The sequence below is a fragment of the Octopus bimaculoides genome, chromosome 1 (genome assembly GCF_046866305.1).
Source record: "Octopus bimaculoides isolate indiv1 chromosome 1, ASM4686630v1, whole genome shotgun sequence".
Lineage (NCBI taxonomy): Eukaryota > Metazoa > Mollusca > Cephalopoda > Octopoda > Octopodidae > Octopus > Octopus bimaculoides.
The window spans coordinates 196,102,964-196,114,807 of NC_142928.1; the positions used below are offsets into that span (position 1 = coordinate 196,102,964).

Below are 11,844 nucleotides of genomic sequence, written 5' to 3' on the forward strand. Positions count from 1 at the left end.
TTGGCATTAGGAAGGGCATCCAGCTGCAAAAACACTGCTAGATCAGATTGGAGCCTGGTGCAGCTGCTGGCTCTCGAGACCTCAGTCAAACTGTCCAACCAACGCCAGCATGGAAAACAGACGTCAAAAGATGATGATGATGGTGGTTTCTGTTATGGAACTACAGGCATTTTCGGGGCCACCAATCAGTTCTGTTGATGCTGAAAAAATATTTTAATCGCCTCAGAATTGATTTAAGGAAAAGTAGGCCAAGATGGGATTTGAACTCAAAAATTAGCAATGTATGATGCTTGATAGGAACAATGGTAGTTAAGAAAAGAGTTTGAAAGAGAAATCTTACCCTCCGGTACCCGTACCAAGTCTCTCAGAGATGACCCGACGAAATTTTTCAGTCCAGTCTTCATTTTCTTGCCATGGCCCTGAATATGGAGAACAGTAAGTCAAGGAGAGGTGGTCAGTGAAGGGGAGATAACTCATATGAATATACACATTGATGTCAAAAGACACTATTACCACCAGAAATTCTCCGAGAAAAACACTAGGGAATGTTACTATTACTTTAAGCCCAAAACACAATCATATACGCGGTTAACCAAAATTTTAATTCTTTCTTCGGCTAGCCTATCATATAGTGTGTTTTTCTCAGAGAATTTATGGTGGTAATAGTGTCTTTTGACATCTATTAATAAATGCGTGGTGAGGCTCAAGCCAAGCCCTTGTTATAATTATGTATATAATTATAAAATATTTATAAAATTTACCTGTGAGGTTTTATTTCCCCGTTGACCTCTTGGTAAAAATCATTAATGACTTTTACCCTTTATTATCATTAATGACTTTTACCCTTTATTATCATACACATTGATGTCTAGATAGATATGCTTTGTTGTATATAAATACTTTTTTTAAAAAATCTATTTGATTATTTATTTCCAATATATTCTATATTCTCCATCAAATATAAAAATATAAGGTCATCATCATCATTTAACATCCGCTTTCCATGCTAGCATGGGTTGGACGATTTGATTGAGGACTGGTGAACCAGATGGCTGCACCAGGCTCCAATCTGATCTGGCGGAGTTTCTACAGCTGGATGCCCTTCCTAACGCTAACCATTCCGAGAGTGTAGTAGGTGCTTTTACGTGCCATCGGCATGAAGGCCAGTCAGGTGGTACTGGCAACGGCCATGCTCAAAATGGTGGTTTTTACGTGCCACCTGCATATAATATATACCAGAGTAAACACATAAATGTGACAAAAAGTGGGAAAAAATAGTACTTGAATACCAGAGGTAAAGTAATACGTTTTAGTGTTAAAGCTGCAAAAATATCACAAAAATATCGCCAAAAAATCAGAGTTTCACATTCCTGTTTGTTGGACAGATGTGATAAAGAACTTGATCACAACTATTTACATTAGACAGATATTTGTCCTCATCTTGTTTGTTGTTAACACAATGTTTCGGCTGATATACCCTCCAGCCTTCTTCAGGTGTCTTGGGGAAATTTCGAACCTGGGTTCTCATTCCTAAGGTATTTTTTGATGTTATTGAACTTGAAGCTATGTGGTTGGGAAGCTAACTTTATGATCACACACAAAGACAAAGACACACACACACACACAGATACAAAGACACACACACACATACTCACAGACAACACAATACCGAATATACAGTTGTAAAAGATTTCAAGAAGAATACATACCATGGTCAATGGGGTATGGCTTGAGACCATCCAATTCAAAGAGGTGGCCATTTATAGGTACATAGCTGACAAAATGGAATGCTTCCATGGTTCGGACAGTTGATATACCTTGTTGTTTCTCTGGGAGGTGACGAGGTTCTGGTCTAAGAAATGATAGAGATACAAATGTGTGACATGGTTATGACACAGGGAACAAAGGAAATGTAACATAGATGTGACAAGGGAGAACACAGGAAATGTAACACAGATGTGAAGTGTTACAAAGTGTATCAGGCATGAAAGGAATTGTCACAAGGTATATATGTCTCTGATCTTTTATTCTTTGCTTGTTTCAGTCATTAGACTGTGGCCATGCTGGGGCACCACCTTGAAGAAGTTCAGTTGAATGATTCAACCTTGGTACTTACCTTTTTTTAAGTCTGGTACTTATTCCGTCAATCTCTTTTGCTAAGCTGCTAAGTCACAGGGACATAAACACACCAACACCGACTGTCAAGCAGTGATGGGGGGGACAAACACAGACACACACACATATAGATATCATCATCATCGTTTAATGTCCACTTTCCATGCTGGCATGGGTTGGACAGTTTGACTGAGGACTGGTGAGCCAGATGGCTGCACCAGGCTCTAATCTGATCTGGCAAGGTTTCTACAGCTGGATGCCCTTCCTAATGCCAACCACTCCGAGAGTGTAGTGGGTGATTTTATGTGCCACCAGCACAAGGGTCAGTCAGATGGTACTGGCAACGGCCACGCTCAAAAGGTGTTTTTTATGTGCCACCTGCACAGGAGTCAGTCCAGTGGCACTAGCAATGACCACACTCGAATGTTGATTTTCACGTGCCACTGGCACATATGCCAGTAAGGCAACACTGGCAACAATCACGCTCGAATGCTGTCTTTTATGCGTCACCAGCACAGGAGCCAATCCATGGCCCTGGCAATGATCACGCTTGGATGGTGCTTTTAATGTTCCACTGGCACAAGTGCCAATCAGGTGGTACTGTCATCGGCCACGTCAGTGATTTTGATTTCACTTTCCTCAACAGGTCTTCGCAAGCAAAGTTTATTGTCCAATGAATGAAGGGTACTCATAAGTGGGCTGGTTATACACCATTGGCATAGGCCATGAATTATGGTCTCACTTGGCTTGTCGGGTCTTCTCAAGCACAGCATATCGCCAAAGGTCTTGGTCACTAGTCATTAACTCAGTGAGGCCCAATGACTACACACATATATATATATATATATCATCATGGATGTGTCACCTACCTTGAATAAAATCGATCGATAGCAACATTTTCCTTTTATAGTAAAATATGCACCAAATTCAATAAAATTATGAAGTTTACTCTGATTATTATGCAAGAAATGCGAAACGTTTTATTCTTTTGTAGATTAGGTAGGCATAATTCACTCCTGCTTTTCAAGTTTCGTACCACACAAACACATCTATACCTATATATGCACTACATACATATATCTATAATAATAAATGCCAAAATGAATTTCTGTGTGTCAGTGTGTCACATTTTGACCCCCTCTCTCACTATTCAATGACACTTCTACTATTCCTCCTGCTGGGGTGAGAGTAATGGAAGGCATAGAGATGGAGAAGGTGGTAGTAGATTGACAGTTGTGATGGTAATGGTGTGAGAGTAATAGTATGAGTCGTAGTTATGATAGCGGCGGAGGCGACAGTGATGATGGTGGTGGTGGTGGTAGCCAAGGCGGTCAGGGATGACAGTAATAGTAAGTGATGTGAAAGACAGTGGTGATGGTGGTGGAGGGAAAGGCAGGCGAAGTCAAAGGTATTGATGGTGGCGGCATCAGAAGTCTGAATAGTGTGTGTATGGCAGTTGTGGTGGCAATGGTGGTGGTACTGGTGGTGGTACTGGTGAGATGGTGATGGTTGAAAACAATCAACAAAAAGAGAGAGAGAGAGAGAGAGGGGGGAGGGAGGGAGGGTGGGAGAGAGAGAGAGGGAGAGAGAATGAGGTTAGACAGAAAATAAAATTGTACTGACCCCGCCCCACCGGAAAGGGGAAGACAAAAAATGTTGTTTATCATGAAGCTTTGCAATAAGTTCGAAGTTGACAAATTATATCATTGTTTTGATGGAAACCGCTCATTGCTTGAAAAATATTGGTCAAGTTTAATAAAATTTAATATGTACTCAATGCATGAAGTGTCATTGTTGGGCTCAAGGCCCAATGAAGAGCCCTCCACAGGAACCAGCTTAAAAGCCACCCGATAGGGTGGCTTTTAAGCTAGTATATTATATACATACACACACACACACACTCATATACAGTAATCCCTAACCATATCGTGGTTCACCTATCGCGGTTTACTATTTAAGCTTATGTCGATTCCTCCGTGGTGTTGTTCTGCATTTATAATAAAATATATACAAATTATAAAAATAATAATAAAAAATATACAGTACTGTACTGTTTCTACTTCGCGGATTTTCACCTATCGTGGGGGTGGGGGCGTAACAACAGTGGCAGTCGAGGGATTATTGTGCATACATACATGCACACACGGATATGTACATAGGAAGTTTAACTATGAGAGATGTGCTGTACATATTTTAAAACTGGGAAATAAACCCTTCAAAAACAGAAATCTTTTTTTTTCGTGTTCTCTCCTTGTGTTAAGTAAAACATTAGATTTAGTATGAAGAAGTCACTAAGTTACCTGGCATGACTGTTGTGAGCTCGAGCAAGTTCTGGCATATTACCGATAGCATGGCCTTTATCCTGAGGAGGAAAAAAAAAAACAATATAAAAATAATTATTCCAAGATGTTATAAAACAAAGGAATTGACATGCGATTAAATCATCATCATCATTTAACGTCCGCCTTCCATGCTAGCATGGGTTGGACGATTTGACTGAGGACTGGCAAACCAAAAGGCTGCACCAGGCTCCAATCTGATCTAGCAAAGTTTCTACAGCTGGATGCTCTTCCTAATGCTAACCATTCCAAGAGTGTAGTGGGTGCTTTTTACGTGCCACCAACATGGGGGCCAGTCAGATGGCACTGGCATCGACCATGCTCAAATGGTGATTTTTATGTGCCACTGGCACAGGAGACAGTCAGATGGCACTGGCATCAACCATGCTCGAATGGTGCTTTTTACGTGTCACTGGTATCGTCCATGACTATGATTTCACTTTACTCAACAGGTCATCTTAAGCACAGCATATTGCCCAACGATTGAAGGGTACTTTCAAACAAGCCAGTTATGCGACACAGGCATTGGCCACGGCTACTATCTTACTTGGCCTGCCGGGTCTTCTCAAGCAGCTTCGAAGTATATTATGGCTGCATAACGAAATACCACATACCTACAAGTCATTAGACGATGATGATGATGAAGAATATTTGGTAGAGAACTTACTTCTGGATTCATGTTCTTGGTAAATTCTTTTAGTTTGGAGAGAGTTTTACCATGTCTGACCTTGTCATTGTTTAGAAGAATACTGAGTAAGGCATGAGTGGCACAAGAGTTTGGTATCACCTGTAAAGGTAAGAAACAGATGCAGGGTGAGGTTTGGTTGTGTGATTATGAAGCTTACTTCTCAAACACGTGGTCTCAGGTTCAGTCCCATCGCATGGTAGCTTTGTGAAAAGAATCCTCCCTTCCCCTCCACCCACCGGACTACCACATTATCTCCCTCATGTAAAATACCTGTTCTCTCTCTCTCTTCCCTTCTCCTGCAGCGTACCCCCTAAAAATGTCATCTCTCCCCTCCTCTTGTCAATTATATCATCATTACTATCCTGTTGTTACCATTCCTCATGGACCACAAGCCATCTTCCACCCCCTCCGTCCACCCTTTAACCCTTCTCGATCTTTACAGACGTCTCTTACCCCCTCTTCCATTTCCTCTACCTCTTGCCTCTCCATACACCCTTACGAGTCCCCCCCCACCCACTCCTAGCTTCTCTATTCCCACTCATTTCTACCCACCTCGTACCTTTAGGGGCCATCTGGACATCTCATTACCACCATTTATCTCTTTGCAGCTCCCACTGATTCATCCTCTCTCTGTCCCCTAAATGTGAAAAACCATTCAGCTTCTCTACAACAAGAACCTTCCTTGCCCCTGACCCTTTCTCGAGCCCTTTAAACTCCACCCAGCATACAGATGCCCTTCCCCACCTCCTCCAAGTATTATTAGCTTGAGCCACAGAAACATCTGCTGTTTTGACCCATAATCGGGGCCTTTGACAAATGCTACCACCCTGGGCCAGAGCAACCCTGAGAGTAGAGGTGACTAAAGAATAACTCCAAACTCCCAAGTTGGATGCAGTTTAATGTGTTGCCCACAATTAGTCACCTGTGGGTGCAGGTGTGGCTGTGTGGTTAAGAAGTTTGCTTCCTAACCACAAGGTTCTGGGTTCAGTCCCACTGTGTGGCACCTTGGGAAAGTGTCTTTTACTATAGCCTTGAGTTGGCCAAAGCCTTTAAGTGGATTTGGTAGACAGAAACTGAAAGAAGCCTGTCATATGTGTGTGTGTGTTTGTGTTAGTCCCCCCCCCACCACTTGACAACCAGTGTCGGTGTGTTTATGTCCCCCGTAACTTAGCGGTTTGGCAAAAGAGACTGATAGAACAAGTACTGGGCTTAGAAACCGGTAAGTACTAGAGTAAAAATTCTTCAAGGCAATGCCCCAGCATGGCCACAGTCTAATGACTGAAACAAGATAAAAGATAAACAATTCAACCAAATCATTAGCTACGCTCCCCTCCTTCTTACCCCCGCCCACCTTCCCGCTCTCCCTCTGCTTTGTCTAAGATGGCATGCAAAGCTACGGGCACCGGCCCTCTCTCAAAGACAAATGGCTACAAGACAAAAAAAGAAAAAGGTGTGAAGAATTCTTACCTGTTTGGCAAAGAAAATGCTATTGACGGCTTTCTCATCGATCAGGAAAAACTCCTCTTCTGTATTGGTCTTGCGTCGACATCTTCGCTCTTCAATCCAGCGGAAGAGGAAAATAAAACCATAAACAGGTCTGGAGGGGAGGAGAAAGGAAAACATGGTGGAGGTTATCTGGACAGGAAACAGGAAGGTGATGATGATGATGGTGGTGATGATGATGATGGTGATGATGATAATGATTATGCTGCAGACTATGAGGAAGGCAATATTGTTTGTTTGTGTTGCTTAGCCCCAGGTCAGCTTTAAATGAACAGGTGGCACTGGCAACGACCATGCTCGAATGGTGCTTTTTACGTGCCACCGGGACGGGAGCCAGTCAGGCAGTACTGTCATCGGCCACGCCGTGTATGTGTGTGTGTGTGTGTGTATATATATACACACACACAATGACAGGCTTCTTTCAGTTTCTGTCTACCATATACACTCACAAGGATTTGGTCAGCCCAGGGCTATAATAGAAGACACTTGTTCATGGTGTCATGTAGAGGGACTGAACCTGAAACCATATGGCTGGGAAGCAAACTTCTCTACCACATAACCAAGCCTGCACCTGAAACTCTTGACAGGATGGGGCCCCAGGACAACAATATGCATTCGAGGTGTCTAAGTTCACTAAGTCCTGCAAGCCAGCCATCATACAATAAGCCTTTGATCAAAGACGCTCCAGCTGTGACTATCTAGTGGAATCTTCAAAAACAGTCTGCCAAACACCAACCGCTTTAGAGAGTGCATGGGGTGCTTTTTACGTGGCACCTGCACAAACGCTTTTTATGTGACACCAGCAATGCATCCTTTTATTGTACTGTCCTTTCGAATGTTGGGATTCACAGAGGCAATGGCTGAGACCTTTGGCATTATGTGGTGCTTGAGAAGAAGACCCATTAAGCTGAGCAAAATCACAGTCATGGCAGATACTGGTGTCATGCAAATGGCACTTGTGCCAGTGGCATATAAAAGCACTTCTCAAGTATTGGGCCTCAATGAGGCAATGACCGAGTCCATTTGGCATTATGCTGTGCTTGAGAAAAAGACCCATTAAGCCAAGTAAAACCGCAGTCATGGCAGATACTGGTGTCACACAAATGGCACCCGTGCCAGTGGCACATAATGCACTGATTACACTCTCGGAGTGGTTATTGTTAGGAAGGGCATCCAACCGTAGAAACCATGCCAAAACAGACTGGATTCTAGCGCAGCCTTGCAGCTTGCCAGCCCTGGTCAAACCATCCCACCCATGCCAGTCTGGACAACAGATGGTAAATGATGATGATGATGAATACAAGAGCAGAACTAAGTTTTGAGACCTTTCACATCTTACAGTCATCAGTTGAACACTTTAAAAGCTTTCATTAGTTTCTTTAATGAAGCTTCTTCTATTAAAGAAACTCACCAATAATTCTTAGAAAAGAATGCATGAAACTGAGTCGTACCCTTCTATCTGTTTCTGTAGATCATAGATTTCTTCCACCTGGACACCTTGTACACCTAAGCAAAATCAATATAATTAATTAATAATTTACTGTTGATTTCGAATTTGCAAAAACGGATAAAAAAACTTAACATTTGGCTCAAAATTGAAATCACAAGATTAGGAAATAGCAAAAAACATTTATTTATTATCATCCATGTTTAATCCTTTAGCATTTAACCCTTTTGTTACTGTATTTCTGTTGAGATGTTCTGTATTTCTTTTAATTACTTTAAGCATAACAAAGGATTTAGTAAAATAACTTAGTTATCATTAAGCTAGTGTTTCTGTACTATAGAACCAGAGGTGGTTTCAGCCGGGTTGGTATCAAAAGAGTTAAATTAATCATTTGTTAACCCTTTCATTTCCATATTTCTGTTGAGATGCTCTGTTTCTTTCAATTAATTTTGAGATACTCTGTGTTTCTTTCAGTTAATCTTAAATATAACAAAGAATTTAGTAAAATAACTTAGTTATCATTAAGCTAGTGTTAGGAACATAAATTGGGACTAAGGTTTGGTGGAAGATTTTAATTCAAAACTTACCAAAGTCTTCCAGAAGCAATGTGAAGAGACCTACAAAGAAATAAAGAATGGTAAATAAATAACAGAGAAATGGTAAAGTTAATAATTTGACTTTAGATTTATTGTTCTATACAGGGGAAAACATAAACTGCTGTTGTTGAGGACATATCAGCACCCTCCTCCTCCTCATTGTTGTAATAGAGTGCCTTCCAATGCTTTGCTCTGGGTATCGGCTACCAGATGCTATCAGACAGTAGATTTCTCCTTTTACTTGATATACATGTGGAAAAATACATAAATATCCATAGAATATAAACAAACAAATTTTAATATGAGAAGATGGATTGAACAGGCTTTATTACAAATCACTACAATTGTTTCAATGCATCATTATCAGGTGTTAATTGCTGAATGTTGCATGTATTATTATATGCAATATTGTATTAATATGATTCAACAACAGCTGTATGCATGTGCCTTATCTTTAGTTTCTCCATATTCTATATCAAAGAAAAGCATCCAGCTGTAGGAACCATGCCAAAACAGACAAATGGAGCCAGCGGAGCCTGGAGATTATGATTCTGAAAAAAAATTTTTGTCAAATTTTTTTTTTCAAAATATGTGGAAAAATACAGATTATGATTTGGAAAAAAATTTCAAAACATTTCTGTAGTTACGGTTAGGGTTTTAGGGTTAGGGTTGGGGAAAAAAGTAAAAATTGAAGAATTTGGGGAGGGGGGAAAATTTAACAATGCCAATTTTTGGCAAATTTTCCGAACCTCCGTATCTAAAAACAGGGGTTCTGGGCAAAAAATTTTTTTTAAATAAACAAATTTGGGAGAAAATGGTGGTGGTGGTGGGAGGAATGGAAGTCTTTCCGTCCATAAATGACCTTTACAATTTGAAGAATTCAGAAAACAATGAAAAACAAGGACAACTCAGTAGAGTTTATAGGAAAACAGAGAAAGAAAAAAATAAAGTTTTATTAGGAATATGAGAACACTTCCACCTGGGCTCAATTGATTGCACACACAACATCTAGACAATGCAATACAATAAATTGTGGAAGTTGTAAAGATAATTTATGGACACTCTATATATATGTGGTGAGACAACTCCAAACATGTTTCGGTTGTATTCTCACCTTATCAGTAAAGTATATAATCATCATTTAATGTCCATTTTCCATGCTACCATAAATTGGACAGTTTGACACGATCCAGCAAGCAGCATTAAGATACAATGTCAGTTTTGGCATGGTTTCTAAGGCTGGATGAACTTTGTAGAGTGTGCTGGGTGCTTTTCTTGTGTCACTGGTATTAATGAGGTTGCCTAGTGATTTGGTTGACAGCAAAAGAAGAAGAAACGGAGGGAAAAGCCTTCTTGACTATATGTGGGTGGGTTAAAGTTTGAGAGAGGGACAGGCATGGGTGTCTTATTTCAGTATGGGACTGCCCCATCCCATCCCAGTATAAGATGGGGGTGGGGTGAGGCAGTCTGGTATGACTGTCATCGACCACGCTCAAATGGTGCATTGTATTTGCAACTGGCATGGTGTAGGGAACAAATAATGTAAACATGTATACCTACCTACCTACCTACCTGCATGCACACACACACAAGGGTTTCACCAAAAGAAATACAAGTAGGCATAACTTTTTGTTTTATATTTCTTTTACACAAGTCGTTCAAACGGCACAAGTTGGTAGAATAAACTCTTTCTCTGTACGAAGGTACAACTCAGCTTAGTCTCCATCGCTGAACTCAACTCTCAAGTCGTCTTTGAAAAAAAATTCAGATATGCACAGTTGAGTCCTGATTGAACAAACCTATGCTCAAAGGCGCTCCAGTTACGATCCCCACGCCCTGTTTAATTCCATATCAACCCTGAATGAGAACAGACTTATGAACAGTCACATTCCAGCAGTAACTATCTCATCATTTTGTACATCGAGAACTACATTGTTTAATGCATACCTGTTCGTTTAAAGACGACAGGGAGTGACTTGAGGGAGATTTGGCTGCTATTTCTGATAAGCTCAGTGACCATGTAAAAATGTTCCTTATTGGTTGACGAAGAACCAAGTTTAGTGTAGAGAAGGTGGTAGCGATGATGTTAGGAGACTAATAATGGTGCGGTGTTGGTAGCCAAATAATGATACTGTGATGGTAAGTAAAGATGATAATGATGTTGTAATGATTGCGTACATAAGGCGGGAAATGATGTTGATTTTATTGTGGTAGTTAATAAAGTGGACGATGCGGTAGTCGTTCCTTACTCGAATGAAAGACGACAGACACTGTAACAACGTAATATTGTCAGTACGAACAACAACAACATTATCGTATCATTAATCTTATCTTTAAATGAGATGAAATTTATCTTTTTTAATATTTACGTCTGCGAAGGACAATACATTTGGCAGAATCGCAGACAACATTTCTGGCGGTATTTAGTTACAACTGTTTACGTCCCGTGGTCAGTTTTGCTGTTCAATCCCGTTATTTAAAACAAAATACCTGTTAGGTACCGCGGTTAATACAATCGATCATACCCACAGTTCTAAATGGATCGCCTAATCATTATATAAGAAAACAATATTTACATCTACACGACGTTTCGATCTGTTATAATTTATTTAGAAATAAAAGGGTCCTAGTTCGAATCCAGTTTGGTATTACTCACGCACACACACAAAGGAATAATGACAAAATATAGTCTTGATGTAAATATTAAAAAGAAGAAAACGTTTCATTTCTAAAGATGAAGCAAATTAATTAGAAATTATATTAACACCAATTCATCTCAGCCGTTGACTCAGTCGTAATTTACAAACTAATATAGAAGATAAATAATAATAAAATATAACAAACCAGGGTCACTTTCTAACTCCAGCCAACCTTTGTTCATGTTTTTCTTAAGAAAAGACAAACCGTGAAAAGTGGAGCGAGTTAGCCATTGTTTCATACACGGTGTCTGTAGAAAATATCCCCATTGATATAGAATACCGGATTACATTTGTACTCTTCTGTATACCTCCGTAGTTTTTTTTTTTTACCAAATTTATGTAAATAATTAAGAAATTATATTTGTTTTATGAATGTATGTATATCTGTGCATTAATAATGTACCTTTTCTTATAATATATATCTGTGCTTATAACATATAGTAAGTATAGTTTCTTA

At 40.0% G+C, this 11,844-nt stretch overlaps 1 protein-coding gene across 2 annotated transcripts in view; it reads right to left on the reverse strand.

The window, feature by feature from the left end:
• Window positions 1-11,637, reverse strand: part of LOC106869902 (ubiquitin carboxyl-terminal hydrolase BAP1) — a 32,009-nt gene extending 20,372 nt beyond the window's left edge. For both annotated transcript variants that reach the window (XM_089365244.1, XM_089365236.1), the window contains exons 1-8: window positions 11,533-11,637; window positions 8,680-8,709; window positions 8,097-8,151; window positions 6,610-6,739; window positions 5,122-5,241; window positions 4,416-4,477; window positions 1,710-1,852; window positions 341-419 (exon numbers count right to left, since the gene is read on the reverse strand). In XM_089365244.1, coding sequence (XP_089221370.1) covers window positions 341-419; window positions 1,710-1,852; window positions 4,416-4,477; window positions 5,122-5,241; window positions 6,610-6,739; window positions 8,097-8,151; window positions 8,680-8,709; window positions 11,533-11,626 — 713 coding nt within the window. In that variant the 5' untranslated portion in view covers window positions 11,627-11,637. The remainder of the gene's footprint in view (window positions 1-340; window positions 420-1,709; window positions 1,853-4,415; window positions 4,478-5,121; window positions 5,242-6,609; window positions 6,740-8,096; window positions 8,152-8,679; window positions 8,710-11,532) is intronic.
• Between the last annotated feature and the right edge of the window lie 207 nt (window positions 11,638-11,844).